Genomic DNA, 16,805 nt, shown 5'->3' on the forward strand with positions numbered 1-16,805 from the left:
CCTAATCCACTCTTTCACCACAAAATTCTGTAGAGGTCTCATTGTCTCTAAATCTGTGCATGATCTTTTCTCTCTAATTTTCACTTCATCCCTCTCCCTGGCCCAACAGCTGCAAAAAATCCTGAAGCTGTTGGAGTCTGAGTTGTGTCTATTTCTCTTTTAAAATAGAATGCCCAGTGTTGAAAGCATGCTGGACACAAACATATAAGCAATTTACTTGTAGCTTCCTCCTGGTTTCTTTTCCAACTGGAAATTAAGTCTTTTAGAGGGGGTTGGCCAAACCCCTTTTGACATATGGACTTGCTGCCAGCGATTACTGATTAATTAGGGATATGTTCTCCCCTTGGTATGTGCCTGATACAATTCCTACTAACATCAAAGGGAGAACAGCCCCCTTAGGATGGCTAAGCAGCAACTGCCCAGGGGCTGCTTCTGTCTCTTGATAACACATTGCTCTGCCTCCGGATGTTTTGTTTGCCCTCCCATTGTAGTTGCCCCCACTCTTTCCCACACCTCCTTCTGGATTTCCCTCCTCTTTGCCTCTTAATTCAAAGCACAAGACAAAGAAGGAGACGATCCCAAGCCTGACTGCTGGGGTCTGGCACAGCTAGCTTATAGAGGGCCCCATGCATGGAGGCCAGAGCCGCATTTCTGAGTGTATCGGGGCGCTGACAGGTCACCTTTCAACCCTGGGGCAACAGGTACTAAGGGTAACACCTGCTCTCTGTGGCTGAGCTCCCCATACACCATTAAAAGGCCAACAATTGCTTACAACTGTAAGAATAACGGCAAGTCTGTGGGAGCCGTGCAGTCCGCCAGTGTCTGTATATGCCGGCCTTTCACTAGCAACTGGTGTGCCAGGCTGTGTTGCTGGAGATAGCAGCTGTGTCCATTGTAAAGAGCCGGCATGTCAGCATGACGAAGAGACCTGCAGCTATGGGGTTGAAAACAATCACGGCCGAGAAGAATATTTCCAACTGCAGCATTTTTATAATTTATTTAGTAACCAACCCTGCAAGAGAAACTCGAGACTCGGCAACAAGCGCAGCTGGCTTTGCAGCAGGAAGGGGCTGCAAGAAACTGAAGCGGGGGACGGGGGGGAGGGAAAGGTCAACAAATGGCTGCGCAGGGAGAGAACATCATGCTTTCCACGTTCCGTGAAAAGATTGGCTTCACCTGTGTTTCCTGTTGAGTTTCCCCTTCTCCATCACAGGTCTTGCTTCCTCTGCAGAGATTTCCAGTTAGTTCAAGAAGAGTTGTTCAGGCTTTTCCCCAAACCAGCCAGGATGATCAGGGCCAGCTCCTGCGTTTGAAGTGAGGGAGTGTTGGTTGTACAAGAGAGGCAAGATCAGACCCCCCCCAAGACTCAATGTACCACGTAGTAATTTCTCTCCACCCACAAATTCAATAGCTTTCCTGCTGGAGGAAGAGAGGCCTGGTGGTTAAGGCACTGACCTTGGGTTCAGTCCACCCCAGTTCTGCTACAAACTCCCTGTGTGGTGTTGGGCAGGTCGTTTAATCTCTCGGGCCCAGATCCCCAAAGGTACTGAGGGATTGTTCTGCTCAGCATTGCAACGCTTAACCCAGAGTGGAATCCTCAGCCAGGTGCCCAGGCTCCCTATAGAATGTGTGGGGAGAATTAGGATCCTCAGAAGCCAGCAAGCTGAACGGGGAGTTGCCTGAGGTGGCGAGGAGGGGGGTGGGGAGAGGCGCCTCAGCGGCCAACCTCGGGTGCCCGTCTGATGGGACCGAGAGAGGCGCCTCCTTTCACTTGGAATCCTCCGCCACACGCACTCTCCTGAAGTTAGGCACCTAAGCCAGGCCAGCTGCTTAGGAAGCCCATGTCCTAGCATCTGAAACAACCTCCGTCTCCTGCTCGATATTTTTCTCACTCTCTCCCTGCATTGTCCAACTATCTCTTTTGTGTCCATGCTGTGTTGCTGCCTCCCCCGGCTACATCTGGCCCTCCTGCTGCTGGGTCTGACAGATATTGGGCCTTAGGTATGCTCTGAACGTGCCTCTAGGATTGGGCTCTGCTGGCAAGAAAGGTGTTCCCCCGAGAATCCTGCTTCAGGGCGAGCGAGGGCTTAGAGCTGCTCGTTAGCGCATAGGGGTTTAGCAGCCTTTGCAAAAGATCACCAGCAGAAACTTTCAGGCCTCTGCGGGGTTAGGTAGCGTGCGGGGCGGTTTTGAAAATGTCAGTGGGGCCTAAATGGTGGACTTTGCTTCCTAAAGAGGCAGATACATGCCGAAATAAATTTCAGGATCTTGGTGTCTCAGTTCCCTGTCCGTGAAATGGGGGTGATAATACGTGCCCTCTCCCACCTCTTGCTTTTATATTTTGAGGGGTGCGATTTAGTATTTTGTTTTCTCTGCCTTTGCTCAGGCCCTGCTATGTGAGGGGCTACAAAGTGGTGCCCTTAACTGGGGAAATGCAAAATGCTATCGGGTCAGGAACATACAAAACTCCTTCCAATAGTTGTGGAGGAAGAGAAAGCAAATGAGCCCTCTCTCTTAATCACTGCCTCACTCTGTGCTGAGCTTCCTGACCCCTCTTCCTGCCCGTACTCTCCAAGAATCACAGGAAATTAGGTTTCTAATGTGGAAAAAATAACCCCAGCACTTAGCAAAGAAAATTGTAAACATTTCCACCCAGGAGAGGCAATGCTATTTGGCTTGCCAAGAAAACAATTAACTTTATAGAGAAGGGATCTCTGAGCAACAAAAGAATTTTAACTCGCGACACTGAGCGCTAGTTATGGTGGGAATGAAGGGAAGTGTGCGCCCTTCAGCGTGGAGAGAGGGAGGAATGCTGAGGAGGAGGAGAGAAGATTGACAGCTGTACCACACCTGAGCAAGGCTGGTCCAGTGGATAAAACACTGGACTGATACCAGGGTTCAGTTTCCAGCTCAGCTATGGGTTTCCTATGTGACCTTGAACGGTTCACTTAATCTACACTGTGCCTCGGTTCCCCATCCTATAGAGGGGGATGATACTTCCCTGCCTGAAATAGGTGTTTTGAGGATAACGTCCGTTAGTGACTGTGAGGTAATCAGATACTATGATGAGGATACGGCCATATAAATACATAGATGGATAGTGTCCCCATAGGGAAGTTCCTTCTAGTGATGTCTAATTACCCAGGCACTTAGAAGAACTCACCATTCATTAATGGCCCAATGATACAGTACACGTATTGTGAAAATCTGCCCCTCCTTCATTCTTTATTTTTAGGACAAAGCAGCTAAGTCTTCTGTTTTACCTGACACACATACACACTTTGGCTCTTGTCACACTGACTCACCAATGCATCATTCTCTTTGTTGAGCTGTGGAGACTGAGACCAGGTCATCGTGCTCATTGTTTCTTGGTGGCCCATGTGCTCCCTGTAAGAAGAGCCTCTTAAACTTGAAGGAAACAGCCTATTGAAGAGGTCAGGCAGAAGTACCAACGTATTCTTTCTCCAGGTAATATTAAAAACCTGACATTCTCTCAATGGCAGCAAGGGATGAGCCACGTCCAAGTGAGATTGAGATGAATTCGAGAGACAAGGTGCGTGAGTTAATAACATTTACTGGCCAACTTCTGCTGGTGAAAGTGACAAGCTTTCGAGCTATCCAGAGCTCTGTGGAGTGCAAAAGCTTGTCCTCTCTCATCAATAGTAAGTGGTCCAATAAGAGATATTACCTAACCCACCTTGTCTCTCTCTAATATCCTGAGACCAACACGGCAAACATGAAGCTGAGAAACATTGAGAAGACCAGATGTAGACAAGCAAAGCATTCTAATCTGTTCATCCGAGGATAAAGTGATGACTGAGATGATCTGGGTTTTGTGTGTGTTGATGGAGTTGTCCGGGAGCTACTACCTTGAATTTAGATGGAGAGGTAAAAGGAACCCTTACTCCTCCCCTACAGCGCTCGGAGAGTTCATAAACGTTTCCCACAGTGCTATGCATCATTGCTCCGATTACCAGGGCTGTTTTATCTTCCCCTTTCCAGATTAGCTCAGCTATTGCAGATCTCTTCCTGTGTCCTCCGCTAACCATATCCTTGCAGGGTCTGAGGAAGGCATTGGAGAGAGATTTGCATTTGGCCTTTCAGAGTGATTCTGTTACTCAAGGCCCTTTTTGCTAAGATTTTGACTCCCAACTCTGCCCCAGCTTTCTACTTCCTAAGCTAAGTGGAGTTTTTTGGAGAGTAGGAAGCCGCCTATTTTCAGAAATCCTTCCTGAGCATCCAAAAATTCTTTTCCACCTCAGTTTTGAAAGAGTGCTTCATTTAGCACACTCCATCTGCAGTACTTATGTGGCCCTATTACCATAGTGTCCGAATACCTCACAGTCTTTAGTGAATTTGTCCTCACAGCACCTTGTGAGGTAGGGCAGTGCTATTATCCCCATTGTACAGGAGGGGAAAATGAGGCACAGAGAGGCTTAAGTGACTTTCTAAGTTCCCAGGGGAAGTGTCTGTCGGGGAGGGGGGAGGGAGGGGCAGAGAGCAGGGACCTGAACCTTGGTCTCCTGACTCTCAGGCTTCTATTCTAACCATACTTCCCTTCGAGTACGTACTCTGCACTGGACTATTGTTCAGCCTAGTAAGGGCTGGGCTAAAATCCCCTTAGCAGATTCTTTTCCAGCTCATACCAGTTTTATACCACTTTAACTCCAGTGACTTTAAAGGGGTTACCCCTGATTTACACCAGGATGAGTGATAGGAGAATCATGCCACCAAATGTAGGCCCTGTCATTAAGCAACTTTCCATCAATGTCCTTGTATCGGGGAGAATTTCCTAATGTTTCCTAATTATTTCTCTCTGAACCACTGGATACTAAGGGGCGGATGTATCCTGAATCCTGAGGTACACTGATATTGTTCAGAAACTTCATAATGAGCCCCAGACCAGATGAAATCTGCCTGGTTTGGGCTTTCAGCCTGAAGTCAACACTCTGTGCTGCTTTGGGAACACAGGCTGAGTTTGAGGCTACTCCTCCCCACCCCACAGGGTAGATAGGGATTTATGATATGGGATAGTTTCCAGATGAAATGTAGCAGCTTTTGGTGAGTGTCAAGTTTCTGAGTGCGTTTGGTGGAAGAAAAAACAAACACTGAGGAGCTGTGAATCCATGTGATTAGACCCACTACAACCTGCGCTGGTACTGCTATACGGTAATTTGGACACTAGCCAACCAGTGTAAACAATAAAAGAATTTGAATCTGCTCAGTTGGATGCCAAGGAAGGGTCTTTGAACTCAGGAAACATCCTACGTGATTTGAAGCAAAATGAAGCAAATCGGCAACCCCTTGCGCTCGAGAGCCCCCATGTCTCACAGCTCTGATGACTCTAGTTGCCTCCCTACACTCCGGTGAAGACACACATGCCAATGCTGCGTCAGCAGACAGAGCTGGAGAGAGAACTGACTTAACTCAGCAATGTGGAGGGTCTTTGGAAAGCCGGGGAGGGAGCCTGGTCCAATTTTCATTGAAAAAGGAGGGTTTTTTTATTTTTTTTATCTTTTAAAAAAAAATTCAAAATACTTCAAAATGTTGTTTGTTTGTTTGTTTTTGGTGGGAAAACCTTCGACTGGAAAAAGGTAGAAAAAAGTAACACACTAATTTTTATAGTTTCTTCATTTTCTTTTGCAAAACCATCCCCACATTTTGTTTCAACCAGATCTAATTTCTTTCTAGAAAACAAATGCAAGCTGGCAGCCGTCTATGACACTTTGTACTGTCCACCTGATAGCCTTGGAGTCATGACTGGGAAGAGGCTGAGTTTATTCAGGAGATGATTGGATTCGTTTAGCATGAAGGAACAGCCTTACCAGTTCAGCTCTCACCCCACCCCGTTCCAGCTGATGTGCCTTGGAGTATTTGGAGGGAGGGTATCCCTTCTAATCTGGGTGGGAAACAAGGCGGGGACTGACCCTAGCATCAATGGATGCAGATTTTTGTTTTAAATGGGGAGAATGTAGTACTGATTCTTGCCCCTCTGCAGGAAGAGCAATGGCAGTGGAAGCTGTTGAAGGAGCTTGTTCTCTTTCTGTTAGTTGAACAGCTTGAGGGGGAAGATGTTTCTTTATATGATCAGCTTTCCTGGCCTTAAGTCCAGGGAAGTATGTGACTGCTATTCTTGTAGACTAAGTACGTAGCGGCTCCTAAAAGGAAATGAAATATGATAAGGTAAAGGATAGGATTTTCTGAAAGTTCCTAAAGAACAAAATTATTAAAGTGTTTACCTGTAAGTGAGAGTTCTGCATCTGATACACTAGTCAAAGGCTTGGCTCTGTCCTTTATTACAGGCTAGGCAGGCAGAAGTCAGTCAAATTGCACCAAAGGTTTTAGTGATGACGGTTACACTTACTTAACCCAAAACTTCCACAGCACCCAGGGAGAGAGAGAGGTTAAGGATTTGGGCATCAGGGTTGTATGAAAGATGCTATAAAATGTTTATTATATGGTTATAATTCCATACATTGTAGACATTTGGAATAATTATGTACACTGCTATAATTATAGCCACATAATACAAGTATTTCCACCTATAATAAATGGACAAGTTTTTCAGCCCTGTATTTTTGTGGCATGATGTCAAAGTACTCAGACTATTTCACACTTACTATAAGAAAATGTTTCATTTAACATACAATGGCTTTTTTTAAAGCAACATCAGGTTTACTATTTGATCAGCAGAGAGAAACGAACACAACCTCAGCACTTAAACAAGTGTTGCATTCTTTGTTGGCAGAAGTGTAACTAATAATATACTCCCATATAGGACATGAAGTGGTCACCATTAAATATGAAGCATTGACTTGTGCCATCATATTGATTACCAGTCCTTAATTTGTGGTAGGGCTGAGCCCCGGCATCTCTAGGCTTGGCAGTCCATAGCCCTAGCATCTTTTGGCTTGCCGCATCAGCTACGAATGGGAAAAAATTGCTTGAGCCCTGGCACCCATTTCATTACAAAGTAAGCCCTGCTGATTATCCACCCAGCTGGAGTCTTTGTCTCCTAACCTATGGTAGGATTTTCAGAAGTGCTCAGTATTAGCTCTTCTTCCATAAAAGTTGTTGGGAGTTTCACTATTGACCTAAATGGGAAAAAGAATTAAATCAGTGTTGAGTGCTTACAACAGTCCCACCCCCAAATGCCTCTTTTTCACAAGCCCCATAAGTCTATGTGGAACTTTAAAATGATAGCTTTTCTCTGACCAAAAACACACAGCACCCACCATTTTTATGTTTCACCAGAAGCCCTTATTAAAAATGTAGGTTTATAATACAGAGCTCATTCAATAGTTACCACCCATGGGTATTGGAAACACCGTGGTTACCCACTTTAGTCTTCCCCCAGATATGACTGTAGAGGACTTACATCAGTTTTGATCAATATCACTGAAATCAAAACCAAGCCATGGATGTACTACCAACATCTGAAGCCCAATTGGGATCTCATAGAAGTCACTGGGAGTTGTTCACACGCAGCTGACTGGATGATCAGATCCAAAGTGTCTAGCACTAATCGTGCTATTAGCAATTCCCTGGGGTAATGAGCTATGCTGTCCCAGGGAGGAAAAACAGATAGATTGCATCATAGGGGCCCAACCAGCCCATAGGATGAGTGCATGCAATTCCCAATGAGGCAGGTGGGGTTGAATATACACTTCCACCAGCATAAACATAAAGGATTTCAAGACCGATTTTAAGAAGTTAGCCTCTTTATTTTATGCCAATTATTATTTGTGTTGTCCACAATTACTGTCGTTGGCCATCCAAGAACTTGATTTGTTGGTACAGTCAGGGGCTGGGACATCCAAGTGAACTAAATAGTGCCTGCAAAATTGCAGCCACAAAAAAAGGGAGACTAAGTGAGACCAGAGATGTAAATTTTGCTCTATAGCACCTTGAGAGGGAATGTGCTCCATAGACAGGAGCACAGGCTTGGGAGTCGGGAGACCTCAATGCTATCCCTGCCTCCGTCACTGAGCTGTTCAACCTTCAGCAAGTCACTGAATCTCTTTGTGACTCTGACCCCCTGGTAAAAGGGGATCATAATATTTACTTCCCTTTATAAAATGTTTGGACCGCTATAGATGTAAAGTGCTATGCAAGTGCTGTATGTTATAAAAATGCCATGGGACAGATCCTCAGCTGGTGTCAATTGGCATAGCTCCAGCAGAGTGATGCTGACTTATACCAGCTGAGGATCAGGAACATTTTGAATCAAGGGAACACCTTTAGGGTGAGTCTCCCAAACCGGGCACGTATGTAAATGACACTCAGCTGGTCTAAAGTAAAAACAAAGTAGATAATTTAGTTCCTGATCCTGATTTCAGTGGGACCACTCATATACTTTAAGGCTGCCATAAAAAAAGATGGAGAAAAATTGTTCTCTCTTGCCCCAGAGGGCAGGACAAGAGACAATGGGTTCAAACTATAGCATGACTGGTTTAGATTAAATCTCGTGGAAAAACTTCCCAACTGTGAGAACAGTAGGACAATGGAACACACGGCCTAGGGAGGTCGTGGAATCTCCTTCACTGGAGGCTTTCAGAAAAAGGCTGGAGAGCCATCTGTCTTGGATAATTTAGACACAAGAAATCCTGCCTCTTGGCAGGTGGTTAGACGAGATGACCCTTGCAGTCCCAGTTCTGTGATTCTATGTACGTGTTTGCAGTGCTAAGGCCTTATTATCTGGAGAGGTTTTATTCAGAGAAGTTCCAATAACGAAATAACATTCAGGACACACTGACCATTTTCAGGCCAAACACATTCTACTGTTTATTACACATATTACATTCTTAAATAAAAATGCATCACATAACATTTTTGCATAGATATCTTACAATATACCAATTTAAAAAAGAATTATGAAACAGACCAGTAACAAAAATAAATTTTTTCTTCATTAATAATTTTGTAACATTAACATACCACCATCATATAATACAAATAATATTTTTTAAATCTTAAAGACTTTTTGTACAGCAAAAAAACTGACAAAGTAATATATTTATATTTATATATATATATATTTATAAAAAGCTTAAAAAAAATAAAATGTCAAAAAAAGGCAGAACTGAGGGCTACAAGATTGGGTACTTCTGTGATATATTAGAAATACCAGAGTAGGCCTGAGAGAATGTGACCGAGGGCATCTCCAAATGCACTTGTTAGACACATCTGGCAAAAGAAAAATTATAGTGCAAAATGAACATCCTTCAAGCTATGTTGTTTGTGGGGGAGAGGGGTGTTTTTGTTTCAAAGGGGGAGCACTCGTACTGTTTGTTTGTTTGTTAAAGTGATACAGTAGGGACCAAGAAAGAGCTTAACCAAGGAGTGCGGGGCAGAAAGTGAACATTGCTATAAAAGAAAAATATCTTGGCCATATTATTTTTTACTTTCTGTTTAAATGAGCAGAAATACGAAGGCCTTGTTTTATGGGAGAAAAGTTACAACAGTTCATCGGACTGATTTTTAAAATCAATCTAGTTAAACCAGAGCCAGCCTCTAATATAAATGCACCTAAAATAGCTTAGCTGTTTCTTACATCAGTTAAGATTGATTAATTAAAAGTTACCAATGCAAACTAAACAGACTTGAGCAAAGGTTAAGCGCACCTATGTAGTGGCGTTTTCATTCGTTTAACTAGCTTGATTTTATAAAACTGGTGCAACTTCTCTGGTAGAGACAAGGCCCCAGTAACAAAGTAGTGTTTAAACCAGTGTTTCAAGCTACTCTCAGGGCCTGTAGGGCTCGTGTTCTAAACTACAGGAGAGATGAGTTAAAATATAAGCTAAGGATCAGCCCCCCAGCCAATAGGCCTTTTTGGGACTGTGTGTTGGTTTTTATTTTTCTCTACAGTCCAAAGATAAAGGCTAAAAATGTCATCTCTCTCCATTCCGTTTTACTCTCCGGGTATAGTCTGAGCCCTCCCTTTCCCGCCCCCTAGTTTGCAGCTTACTAGCTCACAATATACAGCAACAAATACGGCTGAAAACTTCCTATGTAAACCCACGCTATTTCTAAAATGCACTGGCAACAGTGAGCACCCTCCCCAAACCAAAGGCAATAGGCACAGTTGGCTACCACATTGAAAATGTCAGTAGCCCAATTTCTCCTTCCATGTAGGTATGTGCTATACATACACACCCAGAGAGAGGGGGTAGAACCTGTTTTCTGGCAGTACACAGAAGTTGGAATCCAAACACTTACAAGTAAATGCTTTCATTATGAAAATTATGAACAGTCCAACTTTAATTTTTACATAAAATATGCTATTCATAAGCTTTAAGGAAAAAAACAAAACCCTGTTTGAAAACACCTGCTTCTGAATGTTTTCGATTAGGTAAGTCCACTTTTGAGGTGGTAAAGAAGGCAGATGGTCACCACATTTCTGAATATACTGACCTCTTTCTCAAAGAAGGGAGAAAAGTTTCACTACATAAGAGAGACCTTAGTGTGTGTGGGGGCCAACTTCTGCAGTTCTTACATGGGCAAAACTTGCCACTGAAGCCACTGAGATGTTGTGGCTGAGGAAGATCGCAGAAATTATCCCTGTTATTATTAATGCAACACTTGGAAGATTAAACACTTTAGCTTCATTGTGAAATCATCATTCCAAGGGACTAGAAATAATGCTAGTAAGAGAAGGCAAGACTCTTCGATCAATGGGTGTAAAATCTTAGGAAGTAGAGGATTTTCATGTTTTTGTTTTTCAAGCCAATACTGAATAGAGTTATTTTCACGTTCTTTTTAAAATATATGATCTACCAGAAACCAACAAAATGTATTTTAAGGGAGTGTTGGGTTAGAGGTTTTGCCCACAAATATGAAAGCTTAAAAATACAAAATCGCACAACATGGGAATGCCAAGAATCAAGATGTGTTGAGGCATGAATAAAAGTGTGATTTAAAAACCCTGGAGCCACTGGCGGTTGGCCTTGTGAAAGTGAAATTATTTACAAACTTTTTCCCCCTCATATTTTTTTTATACTTTTTGACACATGTAAGGTGGAGGGGAAAAAAGGAAACAAACAAGCTTGATTTGTTTCTTATATTGCAAGCATCTGTTATGATCTCTTCGGTACATAGAGAAGCAAAGATCCCAAGAGCTTAAATAGGAGGGCAATCTTTGTATTGAAAAATGCTAAAAGAAACAAAAATGCCCAAAATTGGGGAACAGTGAGAGAGAGAGAGCCTCTGAGTTTGCAAATAGTGATCAAGTCACAGAGAAGGTGTACTCAGTCACACTAGCCATCATATTCATCCATCGTCTCCGTTTTAGGCAGGACATCAAAGGTTAGTTGCTTTTAGCTTAAATTAAACACAGAATCCTGAAAGCAACGAAGTGTGTCCCACTTTTACATTCCAATTTACCCTCTTCTCCCATATTTGGTCAGTGGTTTCAGGGTACCAAGTAAAATGGTGCTTGCCTTTAAAAAAATAAAATAAAATCAGATTCCAGTGAAGCCTGCTGCCAATGAGAAGAAAGATAGTATTCTAATGTGCATATGCACAGTGATGTAAATTACATTAGATCTAAAGTAATTTAACTCCAATGTGTTGGGTAAGGACCCAAGACATAGGCTGCATGGTACAGTAATGTCTGCTGACAGTCATACTGGGACTTCCATAACTTTTTTCTTTTCTAAGACTTCTCTCCTAATAGAAAGGTCCTGTAGAATTTAATAAGGAGGAAACTAATAGAGGTCTCTAGGCTTGATTCTATATTCTGTTACACCAGTTTAATAGAGCGAAGAATCAACCCCACAAAGTGAAATTCTGGGCACCAGTGAAGTCAATGGGAGTCTTGACATGGGGCTAGGATTTCATTCATGGAATTTAATAGCAAATGATATCCACCTTTTGTTTTCTAACCATTGAGGATGTAATTCTCTAGTTCAACAGACAGAATGCTGGTCACTGGAGTAAAGCACCTCTGGGGTAATGGATTGAAGTATTTGCTAGGCTCTCACTCCAATTGCTGGAATTGTCTGGCATTTTGTATATTATATGTACACTTTTGAGGATTGTTTTTGTTGCTCTGAAAAGTGACTAAAAACATGGCACTGTGGCCCTCCATGCTTGATATGGGAACAGTGAGACACGACAGGAGTGCTGAGGATACAGATCAAAAAGGTGACCCTAAAGAAAGAAGGAAACCCAACTTGCATGTCCGATCCCAAACTGAGTTATGAGACAACCGGCTTTTATACCTACACTAAGAAAATCTGATATGGAATAACTGAAAGAAAAAAATAAAGCCTCATAATGAAACTTTAACTCATTTTTTTGAAGCAGAACCCCATTAAGGTGTACATTCTGCTCAGTTACACCAATGTAAATCCAGAATAACTCAGGTACCCCAGTGTCCTAATATATGAAGTGTGTCCTGCTTGCTCTTCTCCAGACTAATGCTACATCACTATTCAGAGAAACTCATATTCCTCCTCTGTGCTCTTTTTCCACCAGTTTGTAGGCATCAGTTTTTTTGTGGGACTTGTGTCTCAATTTGTTCCCATCCCCAATGATCTTGGAAGCCATGTCTGGTCATTTTATGTCTTCTGTTCTGCAAATGGGCATGAATTCAATTTGAAGGGAAACAGGGTAAAGCCCTCTCTTTAAGGCTCTTTTGAAAAGCTGCTAGATAACTTGGTTCCCAAAGCAGCCTTATAGAGAGGATTAGCTCTTTCCCATTTTTCATGGGTCCCAGGTAGATTGTTACTAGTGATTCTTTACAATGTGAATGAAGTGAATGCAACTGTAGCAGAAAAACATGGGCTAAGACCTTCAAAAGTCGCAAGTGATCTTGGGTGCCTCAGGTTTTGAGCTCTCGACTTAAAAGGAGCCTGGTTTTTCTACGGAGTCCTGAGCACCAATGCATGGAAATCAGACCCATTTAAGTTGTCTCAAGTTGGGCACCCAAAATCCCTAGTCACTTTTGAAAAATCGTAACTATGACCAAACTGTTTGCTTTACCCACTGTCCTCTGAGACTAGAACGTGCACTTTCTGCTATTAAATGACTGACAGAGTGCACTGAGCTGAGACACAATATACGCAGATTACAAACGTCTCTGAAAAATATCAGTGATGGTCCTGAAACCCCAAATTTCTCTTTCAAAGTTAGAGGACCATCACAGACAGGGCCCAACTGAGAAATCCAGGTCTTGGTTTGGATTCTGAACCCATTTCCTATGGTTTTGGGGTATTCTGATTCAGGCCTATCTGTAAAAACAAAAGAGTTTCCAAATATTTCAGAAATTTTTGATATTTATCAAAAGGGCCCTTGTTCTGCTATATTTTAAATGAGATGTTAACAAGAGGAAGCAAATATTTTCTCTCCATTTTTTTTCATTTTTAAAATAGAGCCTTGTACTTAAATTGCCCTTAATATTAAGTCTTCTGGACTATTAGTAACATTTCTAGAGGCAGGATTACCTAGAGTTCTGAAGAGAACATTTATACAGGTTCACAGCCTAATGTAGTGGTGAGTATGTGCACATGTACTGTAGGATGCTATAGGAATGAACGTCTTCTAGAGTTTTCTAAATTTTTATCTAATGCACTGAATGGATGCTCTATAGTTTCACGCAGCTGAGGTTCAAGTATCCTCAAGCTCCCATGAGACATCCTGATAAGATGCTCCACATATTCAAACACAAGTTGGGTTGTAGGGCCCTCAGAACCCAACTGAACTCCTGGATTGAATGGCCATAAGAAGTATGCAAACACAGAAGTCGAGAACTACGAGATTGTCAGCAAGCAGTGCTCCAGTAATTTTTTTTAATAGTATAGTTAGTTTTAAATCTTTGGACTAAAACTCAATTTTTTCTTACTTTTTTCACTGTTACATCATTGCCCCCCAAAAAGATGGTTAGATTTTGGTCCATATCTCATGCCATATGGACCAGATATCATATTCCCCACCAAAGTATCCAACTGACAGTCAGTATTTGTAAAAACTGTGAGCAAAATAAACATATTTCAGGTAGATTCAATCTCTGACTGGAACAAAGGTTGCGCAGATGCGGAGAACGCAAGTACCAATTATTCCAGTGACTGCTCTTACGTTTTACAGCTATGCATTTTTTTGTTAAGAGTTCAGTTTTGCATCCCAAAAGGGAAATATTTAACAGTCAATGAGTCAAAACAGTCAAAGGAGGGCAGTTGGCTAGTACAGTATAAAAGAGCAGCAACCATTTGTGGACCATATGCCATTTTGTTTCATTTCTAGACATGTCTTGTAGGGAGGGTCCCAGAATATACAAAATATACAACCTGTCCAATGACCACCCCACCTGCTTGCATAGGCCATTTTATATGGTCCTAAAGGCAGTCTTTGGAGTTAGGGCCAGTGCCAACTTGCTATAAATGCAAGTTATATTTATATATATATATTACTTTTTCTTTTTTTAACAAGAAATTTAGTCCACTTTGAGCCAAGATGGTCAAATTATCTACAGGATTCAAGGGTGAGCGTGAGGCTTCCATTGATCCTGGATGGTACAGACTGAAGGTCGAATAGGACCCATGCTACCAATACCAGACCGATCACTTGGAAAATCCTCAGTGCTGTGCACAAAAGCCAACCCTTCATTCACTCTTTAAATATTCTTACAATTCTTTTTAATATCCGTGGGCTATACCATCACCTTGACGAGTGGGAAAGGAGGACTGTGATCTTTCCTTTAAAAGATTAATGCTGAATGAAGCCACTTTATTTGGAAGAGGTTCTCACCTTCCCACTCTGGGACTAGAGTAGTATTTTTGGGTTTTTTTTTTTTTTTTTTGTAAGATGCTTAACCAAAAGTTAGGCTTAGAAAATAAATGTTTGCAGGTGCTCTTTCAACAAATTAAAAGTCAATGTTTTAAATTGGTCAATAGAATAACAAGAACACGCAACACAATTTGTCAATCACTGTGGATTGTAGCCAACATGCTCACATGGTGCTGAAGGAAATCTGTCGTCATGCCTGATTGTCCAGTCCAAGACAGATAAGCAGGTGAAGAAAAGGAGTTCTGAAGATCACTTGTTCATGGAGAAAAGATAAAATGTCTAAGCTTCCACATGAGCTTTTCAAGTTTTCATTAGACAAACAAGAAGTCCTAGCTATGGCAATAAGGTGATCCCTATGGAGATATAACGTCGTGTTTCAGGGACTCTTCCTTTGGCCGCTTTTCAGTCATGCCAGCAGCTTCCATAATCCCTACCAGTGCATAGGGCATGCAATAGTAAAAAAAAAGTTAACACAAAAATACCCAAACAAAAATATCGTCCTCCATGAAGTCTACATAAACTCAGGCCAAACAGATGATGTATATGTCACAGGTGTCACTCCACAGTCAACTGCCATTAAGGCCATTGGTATTGACTTAAAAGGATCTTAATAGCTCAGTTCTAGGAAGAACCAAAACCAAGACAGATCAAAGTGTCTGTGAGAAGTTTGACGTGTCAAGCATTAGGAATTCTCAGACAAAGAACAAAGGAACCAAGAGGTTAATTTTGGCTACCAAACTGGGATTTGGTTTTCTAGGTCATTATTCCCGCCCCCCCCCCCCATCTATTTAAAAAGAAAAGTTAGTGCTACAAATATGCAACTTCAAGACGACCTATTCTCCTATGGAGTTGCATTGAGAAGCGAGTTAAATAAGCCCCTCCCACTTGCTGTCCACCTGCAGAGAAGCCTCTTCCATTTTACTTTGATTTCTACTGGCAATAGCTGGAAACAAATCCACGGGTGATGAAGTCTGTAAGCAATTATTCTATCTTACTGACTTCACCTCTACCCCGTCTCCTCTCCTGCACCTTCTTCCATCCAGCTGGGGCAAGGCATAAAGAACAGATGTATGTATTTAAGTATAGTTGGGTGCATGACAGTGTGAGTGTGTGGTCTGTGTACAGAGGTTTACATGTGATCAAGTTCTCTTCTTCCGCAAGGCAGCGGGTTATAACTGAGTTCCACCCTTCATGCCATGTCTTTTAGCTCAGCTGACATCTATGCCATGCTGATGGATTTTAGGTAGTTAGATGTGTCTCTTCATGTGGAGGGCAAGATGGTCAGACCTGGAAAAACACCTGCAAAACAAACAAAATAAGGATTTTAAAAACAGGCCTTTCTGCTCCTCTATCATCATGCACAAGAACAATGTTCACCCAGGTTTACAGCAGTTCCCTGGAACCTGCCACATGTGGTCACAAAGTCAAGGTGACCATTCAAGATAAGTAGCTATGTTGGCTCATCCATTAGCAGATTATTCTCCCCTCAGCCCAACCCCACTAGATTCATACTGTCAGAAACTGGGGAATGGGCAAGCTAACTCATTAACTAAGTAGCTGTAGTAATAAAACTAAATAATTTTGCATATTTTATAGGGTCAGATTTTTCAAGGGCTCAGCACCCTTACATGTAGCCATAACTTCAAAAGACCTCAGCACTCACTTGGGCATCAAAATAAGAGGCCAGATTTGAGGGCTGAGCTGCTCATTTTGGTAGCTAAATTGAAGCAGAGCTCTCTTGAAAATCTGGCCCAAAGAGCCTTCTGTCTGAGAATGAGTGCTATACAGATATTGATGAAGGTAGTCTCACAACATCCCTGAGAGGAAGCTAGGCATTATCCCCATTTTATAGATTAGGACACTGAGGCACAGTGAGATAAGGAATTTGCTCGAGTTCCCACAAGAAGTCTGGCAAACCCAGCAACAGAATCCAGGTCTTTCACTTCCCAGTTCTGGGCTTTATCCCCCAAGGCCATCTTCTCTTTAGTCCACATGCAAAACATGCTGGCACTTGTACAAAT

At 42.3% G+C, this 16,805-nt stretch overlaps 1 protein-coding gene across 2 annotated transcripts in view; it reads right to left on the minus strand.

Annotated features, from left to right (window-relative positions):
- Positions 1-15,566: 15,566 nt before the first annotated feature.
- The window catches only part of KLF7 (KLF transcription factor 7), a 66,958-nt gene continuing 65,719 nt past the window's right edge, over positions 15,567-16,805 (minus strand). For both annotated transcript variants that reach the window (XM_073306620.1, XM_073306618.1), the window contains exon 4: positions 15,567-16,083. In XM_073306620.1, the coding sequence (XP_073162721.1) occupies positions 16,046-16,083 (38 nt within the window). In that variant the 3' untranslated portion in view covers positions 15,567-16,045. The remainder of the gene's footprint in view (positions 16,084-16,805) is intronic.

Source organism: Lepidochelys kempii, chromosome 11 (assembly GCF_965140285.1).
Source record: "Lepidochelys kempii isolate rLepKem1 chromosome 11, rLepKem1.hap1, whole genome shotgun sequence".
Taxonomy (NCBI): Eukaryota; Metazoa; Chordata; order Testudines; family Cheloniidae; genus Lepidochelys; species Lepidochelys kempii.